Source organism: Monodon monoceros, unplaced genomic scaffold, assembly GCF_005190385.1.
Source record: "Monodon monoceros isolate NGI ecotype Baffin Bay Population unplaced genomic scaffold, NGI_Narwhal_1 Super_Scaffold_4, whole genome shotgun sequence".
In the NCBI taxonomy this organism is placed as follows: Eukaryota; Metazoa; Chordata; class Mammalia; order Artiodactyla; family Monodontidae; genus Monodon; species Monodon monoceros.
Genome location: NW_021703781.1, coordinates 63,358,148 through 63,373,866, shown reverse-complemented (window position 1 = coordinate 63,373,866; position 15,719 = coordinate 63,358,148). Strand labels below are relative to the sequence as shown.

Here is a 15,719-nt window from a genome sequence, read left to right as displayed (position 1 = left end):
GTTATTATCCACCCTACACACCTCATAGGGGAGGGTGATTGTGAGCCTCAAAGAGACCATGTATGAAAAAAAATGCTTAGAATCAAAGAACACAAGGTATAGTCCTTTACTGATCTGGAAACTGAGGTTCACAGAGGTCAAGCAATTTGCCCAAGGTCATCAAAGAGGGAAGGCATAGAGGCTAGGCTGGCGCTACCACTCTGCAATCTAGTGTAGGTCACATAGCTGTTGACGGTTCTGTTATGTGTTCTGCCTCCCCAGACTTGCTACCTCCAAATCCGTGGGGCCTGGCCCAGTTCCCACCCACAGTGAGCACTCACTGAACATCTGCTGAATGCAAACTTTGACCATCTGACCTCTTTAACCCACAGTTTTGGCACCACCCCAAAGGACCTCTCACAATAAGGGACTACAAACACCTTGGTACTTTAAGAAGGAGAGCACTGCAGTTAATCCTAATTAGAACCTTATGACAACATCTCATTTGGAGACCAAAGCTCCCCTGGGAATTCAGTGCAGTAATTCAATTCTAAGCCCCAGGGCAGAATCCAGGAGAACAAGAACTTTGGGTATAGAATGGGGTGGGATCGTTGACTTGTCTGAGAAAAGCAACAGGCTTTCATGAGTTGGAAAAAAAAGTGCCAGGTTCTGCCTGAAGCAGAACTGTTGACAAATGAACTTCAGAAGCAATAATGCAAGCAAAGCAGAATCAGGACTTTGACAACTGGTTGACATATTACTGATCTACATATGTAGACTTGTCAGAATGCTAGTCCTAGCTAGAAACAACCACTGAGCCTTTGTCTTCTGACTTGAACCTTGAAGGCAGATTAAGGGCTGTGAGCCTTGAACAAAATGGACCCTAACTAAATATGGAATGAGCTGAAGTCAACTGGAAAATCCCATTAAATAGGACAGTAGAAAGCACAAAATAAGAAGTTAGATTTAACCACAAATGTGGCACGAAATACAATAAATCCAAACGGACTAATGGCTCCAGCCAAGAGAACTCCTGCAAACCAACAGGAAGATACAATCCAAAAGAAAAGCATGGGCAAATGGCTTAAAAAGAAATTTCCCACTGGAGAAGACCTAGATGGAATAACCAACAAACACATGAAAAACTTCTCAACCTCAATTAATATAGAAAATAAAAAATAAAATCATGATGAACCATTACACTCTCTCTAGAGAGGCAAAAATTTTAAAGTTGGACAAGACAAAGTGTTAGCAAGAAGATGAGCTATTGAAAACTCTCAGACACTACTAGTAGGAATGCTATCATCTAGTACAGTTGAGGGTAAGCATGCCTTGTGATCCAGCAATTCTACTTCTAGTTATGTACATTCCCTGGTTATACGCACATGTACATGGGTACTGGGATAACATGTTTGAAAATGTTCATAGTAGCAGTGTCTCTAATACCCTAAAACTGGAACAACCCAAATGTCCATCAACAGTGGAATGGCTAAACAAATTTATAGTCACACAATGGAAATTTATTTAACAATGAAAATAAAGATGCACCCAACATAGATGGCATAACGTTGAATGAAAGAACACAGTATGATTCCATTCACATAAAGTTCAAAAATAGGTAAAACTAAACTATAATGTTAAAAAAGGGCATAGAGAGGGGGTAGAATAATAAGGAAAAGCAAGGAAATGGTTATCTCAGGGTCAGGAGAGGGGAGAGGGAGGGGCTGAGCACAAGAAGGGGCTTACAAATCTTCTTGGTGCTGTCCGTGTCCTATTTCTTGACTTTGGTGGTGGTTTTGTGCGATTTATGGGAGTTCACCCATTATTACTTTTTCAACTGTGCAATATAAAATTAGTCACTTTTCTGTCTGTATGTTATACTTCACGATAAAACAAAAAAGAAGAGAATGGTAGAGCAAGCTAAAACAAAAACAAAAGCCCTGTTTGGAATTACCTCAATTCAGTCCTTAGTTCGCACAATGGCCAACTCAGTCATGTGCTGCTTAGAAGGCTTTCTATGGGGCTTAAGACAATAAACATAGAGAGGATGGAGGAGAGAATAAAAGATCAAGGGGGTGACAGATGAAGAAAAAGTTACTGAAGACGTGTCTGGGTTTCACTCAGGGGTTTATGCTTGGAACTCTCACCTCTGAAAAGCAACCATCTTTCCCTTCTTTCTTCATCTTTCAAGACTTCTCTTAAAATCCTCCTTGGATCCCAGGTAGGTAGTCATCTTGCCCCAAGCACCCCTTTGCATCTTGTACTTACCTCAATGAGCACTTTTCTTGCCATGTTATAATGGGTTTGCCTTTCCATGTGATATCCTCAAAGGCAGTGGGTAATTTTTGGATCTTTTCTTGTGCTCTCCTTCCCACCAGCACTTAGGCCAGTGGCTGACAAGGAGGAGACACTTAGCTGTTGCTTGTTGAATGACTGAATGAAGGAGAGAATGCTTTACCTTCAGCTGCAATTCCTTGTATCTCTTGGACATCCGAATGAGCAACTTCTCACCATTGATCATGGCAGATTTTTCTTGGTAATACTGGACCATGGCCTGGGCAGCCTCTGTGTAAGCCATCTCTAAAAAGGCCTAGGAAAGAAAGGAAGGACAGACATTGGACTTGACTTGAATGGTCTTAAAGAAAATTCTGTTCAAGGTATGACTCCATGTATATGAATTTCAAGAATTAGGCAAAACAAACTGATGGTGGTAAGAGTTAGAGCTGAGCTTCCCTCGGGCTTGGGGGTGGGATACTGACTGGGAAGGGAAATGAGGAAACCTTCTGGGGTTCTGGAAATGTTCTATATCTTGACCCGCATAGCAAATACATAGGTGTACACATGTAAAAAATTAATGGAGTACATTAAGACGAGTGCATTTTAGAGTATGTGTTTTATACCTCCATAAAAAGGAAACAATTCAGTACAAGGAAGAGCTTTCTTTGATCCCATCTGTTCAAAGAGACTTAATTATTAACTTCAGCAAAAGAGCTCATTATAAGATGGACCCTCTCCTGATTCCCCTGGTTACCAAACATTATTTTTAATTACATATGTCCATCCTGGGCTACATCATGCCACAGGAGTCCCTCTGGATGGGAGGGTCCATTAACCCACAGTTCCCCCGAGGGAAGGGGGTGTGGGGGAGTGAGTCTGCTGCACAAGTGACCTTGGGCTCATCCCTGAAAAACTTGCTATTCGGTGGTGGTGATGACAGGAGACAGACACAAGGGTCTGTGGGTATCTGAGGTATCTGAGCTCTCAATTTCTTTGCAAAGAAAGAAATACACTAAAAAACTCGGGGGCTCCCTAGGCTTGAAGGAAGGCCATGTCTTTGTAAGATGGAGAGAGAGGAGACCCTCAGTTACGTTTCCACAGCATCTCTCCTCTTTAACTTTTCTGATAAAAACCCTTACAAAGAAACGGGTTTTCCACTCAGTCGGTGCCTACAGGGAGTTTCTAAATAGCCTGTTTTGACTGACCTGTCAGTTGACCCCAGGAGCCGCTGTGGCAGATTCGTCACTGTTATTGTCTTAGATTTCTTGGATTTGTACTATACTGATGCTGCAATGATCTGGTCCCTCAGTGTTGAAAAGGAAACATGGTTTGTGGCAAGGGAGCCCTTGCTGTGGGCCCTCATCTCCCATTTCCTTGAACTGCATGGGCTTAACAAGCTCATCCTCCCTCCTTCCCTCACATTTGCTTTTGAATTTCAGGCATGCCTTTCTCCGTTCTGTCACAGTCTATGGCAGAAGCCCGGGAAACCAAAAAGTGAGGGTTCTTTTACTCTAAGATCAGGAACAAGACAAGGTTGCCCACCCTCACTGCTATTATTCAACATAGTTTTGGAAGTTTTAGCCACAGCAATCAGAGAAGAAAAAGAAATAAAAGGAATCCAAATCAGAAAAGAAGAAGTAAAACTGTCACTGTTTGCAGATGACATGATACTATACATAGAGAATCCTAAAGATGCTACCAGAAAACTACTAGAGCTAATCAATGAATTTGGTAAAGTAGCAGGATACAAAATTAATGCACAGAAGTCTCTTGCATTCCTATACACTAATGATGAAAAATCTGAAAGACAAATTAAGGAAACACTCCCATTTACCATTGCAACGAAAAGAATAAAATACCTAGGAATAAACCTACCTAAGGAGAAAAAAGACCTGTATGCAGAAAATTATAAGCAATTAAATGAAATGCAATTAAATGAAATTAAATTAAAGCAATTAAAGGCCATACAAACAGATGGAGAGATATACCATGTTCTTGGATTGAAAGAATCAACATTGTGAAAATGACTATACTACCCAAAGCAATCTACAGACTCAATGCAATCCCCATCAAACTACCAATGGCATTTTTCACAGAACTAGAACAAAAAATTTCACAATTTGTATGGAAACACAAAAGACCCTGAATAGCCAAAGAAAAAGAAAAGAGAAAGAGAAAGAAAAACAGAGTGGGAGAAATCAGGCTCCTGGACTTCAACTATACTACAAACCTACAGTAATCAAGATAGTATGGTACTGGCACAAAGATAGAAATATAGATCAATGGAACAGGATAGAAAGCCCAGAGATAAACCCACACACATATGGTCACCTTATCTTTGATAAAGGAGGCAAGAATATACAATGGAGAAAAGACAGCCTCTTCAATAAGTGGTGCTGGGAAAACTGGACAGCTACATGTAAAAGAATGAAATTAGAACACTCCCTAACACCATCCACAAAAATAAACTCAAAATGGATTAAAGACCTAAATGTAAGGCCAGACACTATCAAACTCTTAGAGGAAAACATAGGCAGAACACTCTATGACATAAATCACAGCAAGATCCCTTTTGACCCGCCTCCTAGAGAAATGGAAATAAAAACAAAAATAAGCAAATGGGACCTAATGAAACTTCAAAGCTTTTGCACAGCAAAGGAAACAATACACAAGACGAAAAGATAACCCTCAGAATGGGAGAAAATATTTGCAAATGAAGCAACTGACAAAGGATTAATCTCCCAAATATACAAGCAGCTCATGCAGCTCAATATCAAAAAAACAAACAACCCAATACAAAACTGGGCAGAAGACCTAAATAGACATTTCTCCAAAGAAGATATACAGGCTGCCAACAAACACACTAAAGAATGCTCAACATCATTAATCATTAGAGAAATGCAAATCAAAACTACAATGAGATATCACCTCACACCTGTCAGAATGGCCATCCTCAAAAAGTCTACAAACAATAAATGCTGGAGAGGGTGTGGAGAAAAGGGAACCCTCCTGCACTGTTGGTGGGAATGTAAATTGATACAGCCACTATGCAGAACAGTATGGAGGTTCCTTAAAAAACTAAAAATAGAACTACCGTAAGACCCAGCAATTCCACTACTGGGCATATACCCTGAGAAAACCAAAATTCAAAAAGAGTCACGTACCACAGTGTTCAGTGCAGCACTATTTACAATAGCCAGGACATGGAAGCAACCTAAGTGTCCATCGACAGGTGAATGGATAAAGAAGATGTGGCACATATATACGATGGAATTTTACTCAGCCATAAAAAGAAACGAAATTGAGTTATTTGTAGTGAGCTGGATGGACCTAGAGTCTGTCATACAGAGAGAAGTAAGTCAAAAAGAGAAAAACAAATACCATGTGCTAACACATATATATGGAATCTAGAAAAAAAAAAATGGTTCTGATGAACCTAGGGGCCGGACAGGAATAAAGACGCAGATGTAGAGAATGGACTTGAGGACATGGGGAGGGGGAAGGGTAAGCTGGGATGAAGTGAGAGAGTAGCATTGACATATATACCAAATATAAAAAAGATAGCTAGTGGGAAGCAGCCACATAGCACAGGGAGATCAGCTTGGTGCTTTGTGACCACCTAGAGAGGTGGGGTAGGGAGGGTGGGAGGGAGACTCAAGAAGGAGGGAACATGGGGATATATGTATACATATAGCTGATTCACTTTGTTATACAGCAGAAACTAACACAACATTGTAAAGCAATTATACTCCAATAAAGATGTTTAAAAAATAAAAAGTCAGGGTTCTTTCAAATTCCGCCACTTGGCTTTCTAGGTGCCTCTTTCTTTTTTAAAAATTCTTAAATTTTTTATTTTTATACAATCTTTAAAGGTTACTTTCCATTTAGTTACTACAAAATATTGGCTGTATTTCCCGTGTTGTACAATACATCCTTGAGCCTATCGTACACCCAATAGTTTGTACCTCCCACTTGCCCACCCCTATATTGCCCCTTCCCCTGCCCCGCTTGTAACCACTAGTTTTTTCTCTATATCTGTGAGTCTGCTTCTTTTATGTTATATTCATTAGTTTCTTGTATATTTTAGATTCCACAGTATAAGTGATATCATACAATATTTATCTTTCTCTGTCTGACTCTAAGTGCCTGTTTCTTCATGCAAACATTTTAGCACCTCAAGCTCTCACTGGTCACATGGGAATGAAACAAATTCAGTGAATCTCACTGCATTCATGTTGCAAGCTGAATTTTGGAAATTTGCCCAAAATAGAATTCTGAGAAGGAGGAATGAAGAGACTAAATGAGTAGTCTAAGCCCAGGTTGACAGAGGAAGACCACTGATGATCCAAGGTGGCTTTGAGTCTCCAAAGTTCAGGCCTTAATTAAGAAAAGAATTTCTCCTATGCCTGTTCCTGATTCCTGAAGTTAAAATATTTATTAAAAATAAAAGACTAAATATTGTTACTTCTGACCAGTCACTGTATAAACTACCCCCTTTGACTTTAGAAATGAAGACAAACATATTAACCCCCAAAGGCTCAGTCAATCCTCATAGGTTAAGGGTTCTTAGTTCTGTAGATTCACCAGGCATCCATTAATTCCCACCTACTCTTCTGCTCTGAGAACCAGGAACCTCAGTTGCTAACACCAAGGATCAGTGAAAATAACCTGTTCCCCGTCAGTTGTTGGCTGGCTCAAAAATCCATACCCTCAGAGATGAGAAACTTAGAAGGTAAGAAAGACAGTGGCATTAGCTCAGGGGGTGGGTAACACAGTGAAAAGACTCAAGTGCATGGATTTCTGTTTTAGGGACCTGCTAGCTTTTCTGTGATAATGAGCACCTCATTCCAAAGCACATCCTCACTTCTAGGTAACTCACAAAGGCCTGGATCCATCACAAGAAGGGTCAGGTGAAACAAGAGGAAACAAAACACCACCATCAATGAAAACCTCTGTGCTGTACCAGCAGGAGGCCAGCTGTGTATTACCCCTTTATGTTATGAACAGCTGCTTTTTAAAAAAATTATGTAGTTCCCCTCCACCAATGTGTGGTCTATCTGGTACATACCAGTGTGAAAGTGCCCAGACCTACCTGATTAGTAGACTTCATGAGGATGTAATTAGTGACCTTTCCAAAGGGCAGCCCCAGGTTAATGACGTCATTCTCGGTGCAGCTTCCCTCCGGCAGATTGCAGATGTGTACCACGCGGCCAGCACCCGTTTTCCGCTGCGCAAACGGGAACAAAGAGCAGTGGTTTGGTCTTCAAAAGACATTTCCTCCTTGCCCTCTGTCTATTCTAGATGCTCCTATTGGCTATCTTCCCCCAAATAATGATCAAAAAACTATAATTTACAAAATGAATGCAGAAAAATAATCCATTTGCAGAGATATATAAAACATTGATTTTATGCCATCTCTTTACAAAAAAGATTCGTAACAATTTTAACGAGAAATCACATCCAGGGCTGTCGAAGAGATAAGGAAATGGGCATAACATATGTTGCTGGTGGGAGGTTGTGTATCTACAATCTTCTGAGAAGATACTTTAGCATACTGAATAAAACTTAAAATATATATAGCACAGGATCCTGCCATCCCATTTTTGGAAATCTAGCCTACAGAAATAAATATACCAATATGTAAATACTTATGTACAAGGACATTTATTGCAGTTAATTTATTATAATAAATTTATAATTTATTGCAAAAATTTTTGGAAACAGCCTGAACGTCCAAGCACAGGATAATGAGTAATTGATGGTTCACATCTACAATGGAAAACGATGTAGCCACTGAGAGAAGGTGGTAAATGAGCTGATCAGGAAAACATTTTCAAGATAAAGTAAAAAGCAGGTTGCCAAGTACAGGTGTAATATGCTATTCTTGTAAAACAAAGCAAAAATCCAAAAAAATATAAGAAAAAGATGAAGCAAATGTAAAATTTTGATTAATTATTGGAATTGGGGGATGAGTACACAGGGGTGAATTACACTTGTCTCTACTGTTCTGTATGTTTGAAATTTTTCACAATGGAAACATTTTAAGGGATATCAGCACAGACACAGAAAGGTATGGGACAATACATATCAACCTGTCAGTACTGGTTATCTTCAAAGGGCAGAACTGGAAGGGAGTAAGGGGGAGATGTTTAACCTATTTCTTATATGTCTCATATTGTTTGACTTATAATTTTTTAAAAACCCAATAAAGAAAAAAGAACATAGAAAGGATTTGTGAACTTAATACATATACATAGACATTCACAGCGACAACCTTTGGTTTAGGGCAGTGGTTTCCAAAACTTTTGTTAGCCTTGAAATCCTTTCTTCAAACAAAGGCTTGCCCACCAGCCCAACATATTCAACAAATAAAGAGGTGCTGCTCTAGACAAACCTTTCGACCAACACCCTGCCACCACCCCCCATCCAGCAGTCCCAAAGGCATCTCTAAGGAACACAGTTTAGAAATGAAGACCCGGGCCTAATCAAAGCTCCTGGAGGGAGGAAGTGTGTCTGTTTGGTCTGTGCAAACCTTAATCAGACTGGAGTCTCCAGGAGGTTCAAGAATTAGTAGCCATAAGCCAACCCAATGTGGAAGAGAAGGATGCAATTTTCTAAACGCATACTAATAGCATAGCCCACATTTGCATAATCACCATCTTCTTTCTATGATAAAGTGAACTTCAACATCTAATTACATTTGATGTGGGTCCTACTCTGCTATAGTAATATACTGGGAAAGTCTGAGGTCTCATCCCTAACAAGGGCTAATAATTGGGTAATTCTACCATGAAAAGCCCTCGTTTGTCTCATCTGGGCTGAGGACAATAAGAGTCAATAAGAATTTCCTTGGACGGTTCAGCCCTGAATTGGAGAAACCCAAGTGCCCCTTGCAGACCTCCCTCTCTGCAGTGTCCAGAGGTCAAGCACTTTCCCAAAGGGAAAGAGTCTCCAGTGTGTGGCCCAGGCCGCTCCCAGAGCATGCCCACACCTCCCTAAAGTGCAAACAGTGCTCTCCATCAGCTGGGAGACTTTGAGTACGAACCTGGCTAAGGAGGACCGAGCCCTTATCCAGGGAAGACAGGAGGAGGGCTAAGAGGCAGGATCTTTGCCTCTCATTAGGGTGAGGGGTCACACAAAAACGCAGACCCCACTGAGCTCTCGGGCTGGGCAAAGTGGCCAGTCCTCTGAGTTCATCAACAGGAGGGCTGAGGCTGGGTGCTCTGCTGGCTCCTCTGAGCCAGGCACGTTTCTGCCCATGTGACTCTGCTGTGGCCGGCCCGGGCTCATGCGTGCTTGGACAACAGAGCAGACACGCAGGGTAGTTCTGGACCGACCCTGCTCCTTGCCCGTCCCGTTGCCTAGTGACTGGGCACGAGGGCCAGCGCCTCTCTCATTTTCTCCTCCAGACTGAAAGAGCAACTCAAGAGGCTTTTATCCAAGCGTAAGTGTAGCAAGTACTGCTGAGCAGAGCATGCCTCCCGAGGAATAAACACCCTCACCGCTGCTGGTCACCAAAGAACGATATGAAGTCACACTGCAGACAAGTTAGAAAGGTGCTAAAATGAGTGAGTCTAAATTAAGATTTTCATTTAAATTCAAAAAGTACATTGCAGCAACATGGATGGACCTAGAGGATTGTGACACTAAGTGAAGTAAGTCAGAGAAAGACAGATATCATATGATATCACTTATATGTGGAATCTAAAAAAAATGATACAAATGAGCTTATTTACAAAACAGAAATAGACTCACAGACATAGAAAACAAATTTACGGTGACCAAAGGGGAAAGGGGGTAGGGGTAAATTAGGAGTTTGGGATTAGCAGATACACACTACTATATAAAAAACAAATAAACAACAAGGACCTACTATATGGCAGAGGGAACTATATTCAATATCTTGTAATAACCTATAATGGAAAAGAATCTGAAAAAGAATAGACATATATATGTATAACTGAATCATTTTGCTGTACACCTGAAACTAATACAACATGTAAATCAACTCTACTTCAATAGAAAGTTGTTTGTTTTGAAAAACTAAAAAAAGAAGTATCTATTTACATAGAAAAAAAAGTACATTTCATTGGCTCTTTTTCCTCCCAAGATTTTAATCAGCAATAGAAATTGCATTTTATTGACACCCTTGTCGTCACTTAAAATACTCATGAGATTTTTAGTAATCTTCTAATTAATCATATTAACCTGGAGTTCCTCCACTGGTGAACTGCAGATGGGTTACAGGTATGCCAAGATACTGGCCCCTTGGGGCAAAGCACCTCCAGTGGCCACAAGCAGCTTCTTCAGTTTAACCAGTTCCCTCCAGTGTATCATTTTCTAAGGGACCCATGAAATGAAAATCTTGCCCATCAAAACTCTGTGTTGTGTCTGGTGTCAGGGCATGTGAGGAATCTCAACCAGTTAGAAACATTTTTTATGTGTGGTATTCTTTTGCAAATATTTGAGTTAGGGTAGTTCAGTCTACTTCCCTTTCTGTCACTGAACTAAAGTATCTTTTTGTTAAACTCAACTAGGTTCAAAATCATATTTGATTCATAAAGGGTGTGGGGTTATTTGTATAATCACTCTACTCTATCCTTGAACAGTTCACATAAACATGGCTGTTATTTGCCTTACGTCCTATGGGAACTCTGGACGACGGGGGAGAAGGGGTGAGAGGAAGGCAGAATATGGTCTAGGTGGTACTCTTCTAGAGTAAAATCTGTCCACCGGGGTCACAGACAATCCTGAGTGCCTTGGAGCAGACAGCATGATGCCTTATGCTAATTCCCAACCTGGGTTCTCTAAGAAGTCCAAGTCCTGAAGGGTCTTTGAAGGTAATATATCAAGGAAGGATTGTTGTTTTTGACATTTAAAAAACCAGAGTTGAGGGACTTCCCTGGTGGTCCAGTGGTTCAGACTTCGCCTTCCAATGCAGGGGGTGTGGGTTTGATCCCTGGTCAGGGAGCTAAGATCCCACATGCCCGGTGGCCAAAACACCAAAGCATAAAACAGAAGCAATATTGTAACAAATTCAATAAAGACTTTAAAAAATGTAAAAACAAACAAACAAAAGAACCTGAGTTGAGATCATACTTTGAGTTTCTTTACTGAGATGCTAATCTTGGTTAGATCCTTACCCTGATGAGAAAGCCTGTTTGATGTGTCTGTGTTTTTCGATTCATAAAAATGGGGAGCTAGTTAATTACTCACTAATGTAAGTACTTTGGCAGATACAGTACTTTTGCCAAACATGAAATGCAGGACAGGTGCTGCTCGAGGTAGGAGTAATAACTGAAAACAGTTTGGGCTGTAAAAAGCACAAGACTTCCTGATGTAGTGAAAGAACCTGATCTTGGAAGACAGAGGGCTGGGTTTCAGTCCCAGCTCAGCGACCAGTTAGGTACATGACAAGGACAAACTAGTTTTCCTTTCTGGGCCTTAGCTCCCCAGTGTCTGGAATGAGGAAGTTAGTCTATACGTCTTAAGTCCTCTCCAGATGTAAAATATCCATGCTTATGTGGCTCAAAGTTCTAAAATTCCACTCCTCTCAGAAGCCTTGCCAAGCTAAACCCTAAGATCCAGGTTAATGATAAGTTTCCCCAACTGTGTTGGGCAAAAACAGGAAGTCTGTTTTTCCCACTCCCTGTCCCAATGAATGTAATGTTTTTCCTCCCACTCTGTGTGCTCAGCCATTTCAGCATGCATGCATATGTGCACAAGCACGGCCATTGTTCAGACAGGCCTGTGTGTGTTGGTGCTGGTTTCATCTTTACAGGGCTCAAGATAAGCTCCCAGCAGTGAACACCTTGCCAATGTGCTCTGCCCTGAGAAAGGCTCTGCTCCCTGAAAGAACGAGAGGAGTTGAGATCATACACTGAGATAAACTAAAGACACGTGGGAACGCTGCCTCTCTGAGGACAGACACACATCAGGTGTGTGCCGCCTCACGGTCTTCAGGCACCAGTGCCAAGCCAGCGGGAATATCAGACAGACCTGGGTCTGTGTCCCTGCTCCCCAGTGACTACCGTGGGCAAATTACTGAATTTCTCCAAGCCTGAGTTTGTTTGTCTATAAACCAGGGAAAATAAACATTGATTCCACAGGACCGTTTAGAAGACAAAAATGCCACAATGTATGTAAAGTGCCTTTGTGCAAGGCCTGGCATCAGCAGGCTTCTATAAATAAATATTTGTCTCCTTCTTTCCTCCAATGGTTAAAGGATGTGCTATGATGCTCCTGGACTGGGAAAAAGAAGTAACTGTACTGTGATTATGTAAGAGAAAGTCTGTGTTCTTAGGAAATTCATGCTGATGTAGTTAGGAGTGAAGAGGTACCATGTCTCCAATGGTTCAGGAGAAATATGCATAGATCATTAGATGGATGGATGGACGGATGAATGGATGGATGGATGAACAGATAAAGATAGAGATGGTTGGATAGACAGATGATAAAGAGACAAAGACAGAAGAGACACAGAGAGAGAATGATGAAGTAAATGGGCCAAAATGTAAAAAAAGTAGTAAATCTAGGCAAAAGGTATATGTGGGGGGAGTGTTCCTTATACCTTTCTTGCAACTTTTCTGTAAGTCTGAATTATATTAAAATTAAAAGTTACTAAAATAAATTTTAAAAGATGTGCTCTGGGGCAGAAGAGCAGCTGGGTTTAGAGAGAATTGTGAGACCTGGTGTTGATGGGCTCTGCTAACATCCCACCTGATGGTCTGCCTGCTGAGCTCCCAGGAGGCACACATGCGACAGTGCATTTGGAACTTCCCAGTCCAAGGTCAAATCTCTAAGAGAGCTAAGGCGTCTGGGCTGTAACTGAAGCCCTCATTACTAACCTAAGGGGACAATCATCCTTCACCAGCCCGGAGGACACTTCAGTCAGCTCGTAGACCAGCATGACCCGAATGCCCCTGCGTGCAATCAGGCGCCTGGGCTGTACATTTTCACAGGCTGGGGTCACTCATTTAAAACCAGATGCTGCTTCTAGTGGTTCATGCAGCCGAGTCCAAGACCTCTCAAGTCACCCACAAATCTTTTATAGATGGGTGGAAATGTGAAAAGGGCAGACTTGTGTAGGAAGATTCTGAGACCTTTCAATGCCCTCCGATGCAGGTGGGAACAGGCTTCGCAGATGAGTTCAAAGGACAGCCCCAGTTCACATAACTCACAGAGTTGCAATAAAAATGTGGCTCAGGGCAAGAGGCCTACGGGGTGAGAGAAGTCTCTCAAAGTGCTTCTTAGAGCTACGAAATGTAGATTCGATCTTCAATAAACAATTTTCTCTGCTCCAGCCTGATCTCCGTTAGATGTGACCTAATTTCCTCTGGCACACAGTCTGTGGGCCTCTGCTGGGTTTGTGCTAAACAAACCCGAGGACAGACACGGGGCAAATGTTTATGTCTCATGGTGTTGATTTCGAACATACTATGCAGAGAGTGAATGGGCATGAGTTCCAAAGCTATGGACCTTGGTGTAACTTGGAGGATAGAAAGGTGTCTTTATTGATACTTTCAAATATTTTATAAAGCATATTAGCTTTGACTTAGAGAAAATCTACTTTTATTGGTGCCGGATTGCCTACGGGTCTTGGGTGGCTCATGTGATGAGCAACTTCAACATTACTGTAAACTTTAGAGTCATGGAACCTTAAAACCAGGAGGTCATCTGGTCCATACTCATCAATGTGTATGCAGACACTGATGCCTGGGAGAAGGTAAGGAACTTAATCTGTGGGCAATGAAGTAGGGGTAGATGTGTGATAACAACTCTCACTGAAAAACCAATCAATCACAGACTTGATAAATTACGGTAAACGTATACAACAGACGGTGTTACAACATCTGATAGTGTTTTATGTCCAGATGTGAAAAGATGTCTATAAATCAATTAAAATATGTCTTGAGAGTTTATGTTAAGTGAAAAAAAACCAAGTTGCACAACAGATGATATGGGGTAATCTGACTTTCCCCAAAACATATACTTTTAGTAAATAAACATGCACACGTACACTAGCTAGAGATAGATAGCTATAGGCAAAGACATTTACCTTTGGCTTTCTCTGCAGGGTTAGATTTTCTATTTTTTATATCTCTGTTACCGTTTAAAATTTTTTACATCATTTTACTGGTTTTGCAACAAGAAAAAATAATTCAGATTTGTAAAAAGAAAAGGAAAAAACCCAGAAAACAAAACCCACCAAGGTCTCCTGTTTCCCCACTCTTTGCTCTCTTCGAAAATGTACAAGGTGACCCTTGCCCAGGGGACAAGAGTGAGGACAGAGCTGGAATGGTGAGGGAGGGTGCCACGTCAGTTAAGAACTCTCCATGCTCTTTGGCGGTCAGGAGACCAGAGTGCTCTGAGCCACGGACCCAGAAGGCCAAGCTGGACAGACAGATGTTCAAGAAACAGCCAGCAATCTGAGGGACAACCTATGACTTAAACCTCTGGTCTTTCACAAACATTTCTATTTTCCTGTGCCTCAGTTTCCTTATTTATACACGTTCTCTGGTGTGCAGGGTCCTGGTGAGAAAGAAACTATAAAAACAATGTGTATCATCCCAGGCCAGGGAGGCCCCATCTGAGGCACCAGCACTAAATAAACTCCAAGGTGGCTGTGAAAACTACAAGGCGGTTTTACGGGGACAGCCAGCAGGCAAAGTGCATCTCAGGCAGGCGCAAGAAAACGATTTACAGCCTGAGAAGGCCCCTATGGCCCCTTCTAGAAACCTGATTACTCTGTTTATGACAACTCAGGCAGCAAAGGAAAAAGTGCGTCTGCTCTGTCAAATGGCAGAAGCTTAAGTGAAAGTGAATGCTCCTCTCCCAGGACCCTGGGGCTGGAGGACCCTGGGGCTGGAGGGGACAGACACAAAGCACCCACCCTCGGCAAACGCAGCACACGACTGTCACTTCAGTGCCCCATCTCTGTCAGAAATAAACATGGAAACGAAGGGCTTGCATTCCCACCGAGCTGAGACAAACGTAAATTCAGCCAAGCCTGGGCTTGGGGGAGGCGGTAGATGCGTCATGTGGTCATTATAGATTTCGTGGCAGTTCAGATACCCTCTGAAGCCTCGGTCATGACACGGAGCCCCCTGTCACTGCGTTCCCCTGCTTAAAAACAGAGGGCTTTAGAAGGAAGAACTGCTCTTTGCTCCACAAACAATAGTGATACGACAATGGCTGAGTCCTGGCTGTTCCGGCTTTTACTCAACAAAATGTGTTTCTGAAAAGGCTCATGTAATTGGAATCAGGCAGACAAAGCCCTGACACTGGACTGGAACACACTTCTGGAGGAAAAGGCATCAAAGCCTTTATGGGTTCTCTATGGTAGCTGGAAGGGGGGAAGTGGGAGGAATTTCACTGTCCTCCTTAAATATTTCTTTTCTGTTTGAATTTTCACAAAAAGCATAAATATGTAAACAGAAAAAACCAACAGAATGCAAAAGGAG

The 15,719-nt window shown here is 41.7% G+C and overlaps 1 protein-coding gene across 1 annotated transcript in view; it reads right to left on the bottom strand.

The window, feature by feature from the left end:
• RBM20 (RNA binding motif protein 20) overlaps positions 1–15,719 on the bottom strand; it is a 207,401-nt gene that overhangs the window by 36,109 nt on the left and 155,573 nt on the right. The window contains exons 8-9 of the mRNA XM_029244821.1: positions 7,349–7,492; positions 2,438–2,569 (exon numbers count right to left, since the gene is read on the bottom strand). Of these exons, the coding sequence (XP_029100654.1) occupies positions 2,438–2,569; positions 7,349–7,492 (276 nt within the window). The remainder of the gene's footprint in view (positions 1–2,437; positions 2,570–7,348; positions 7,493–15,719) is intronic.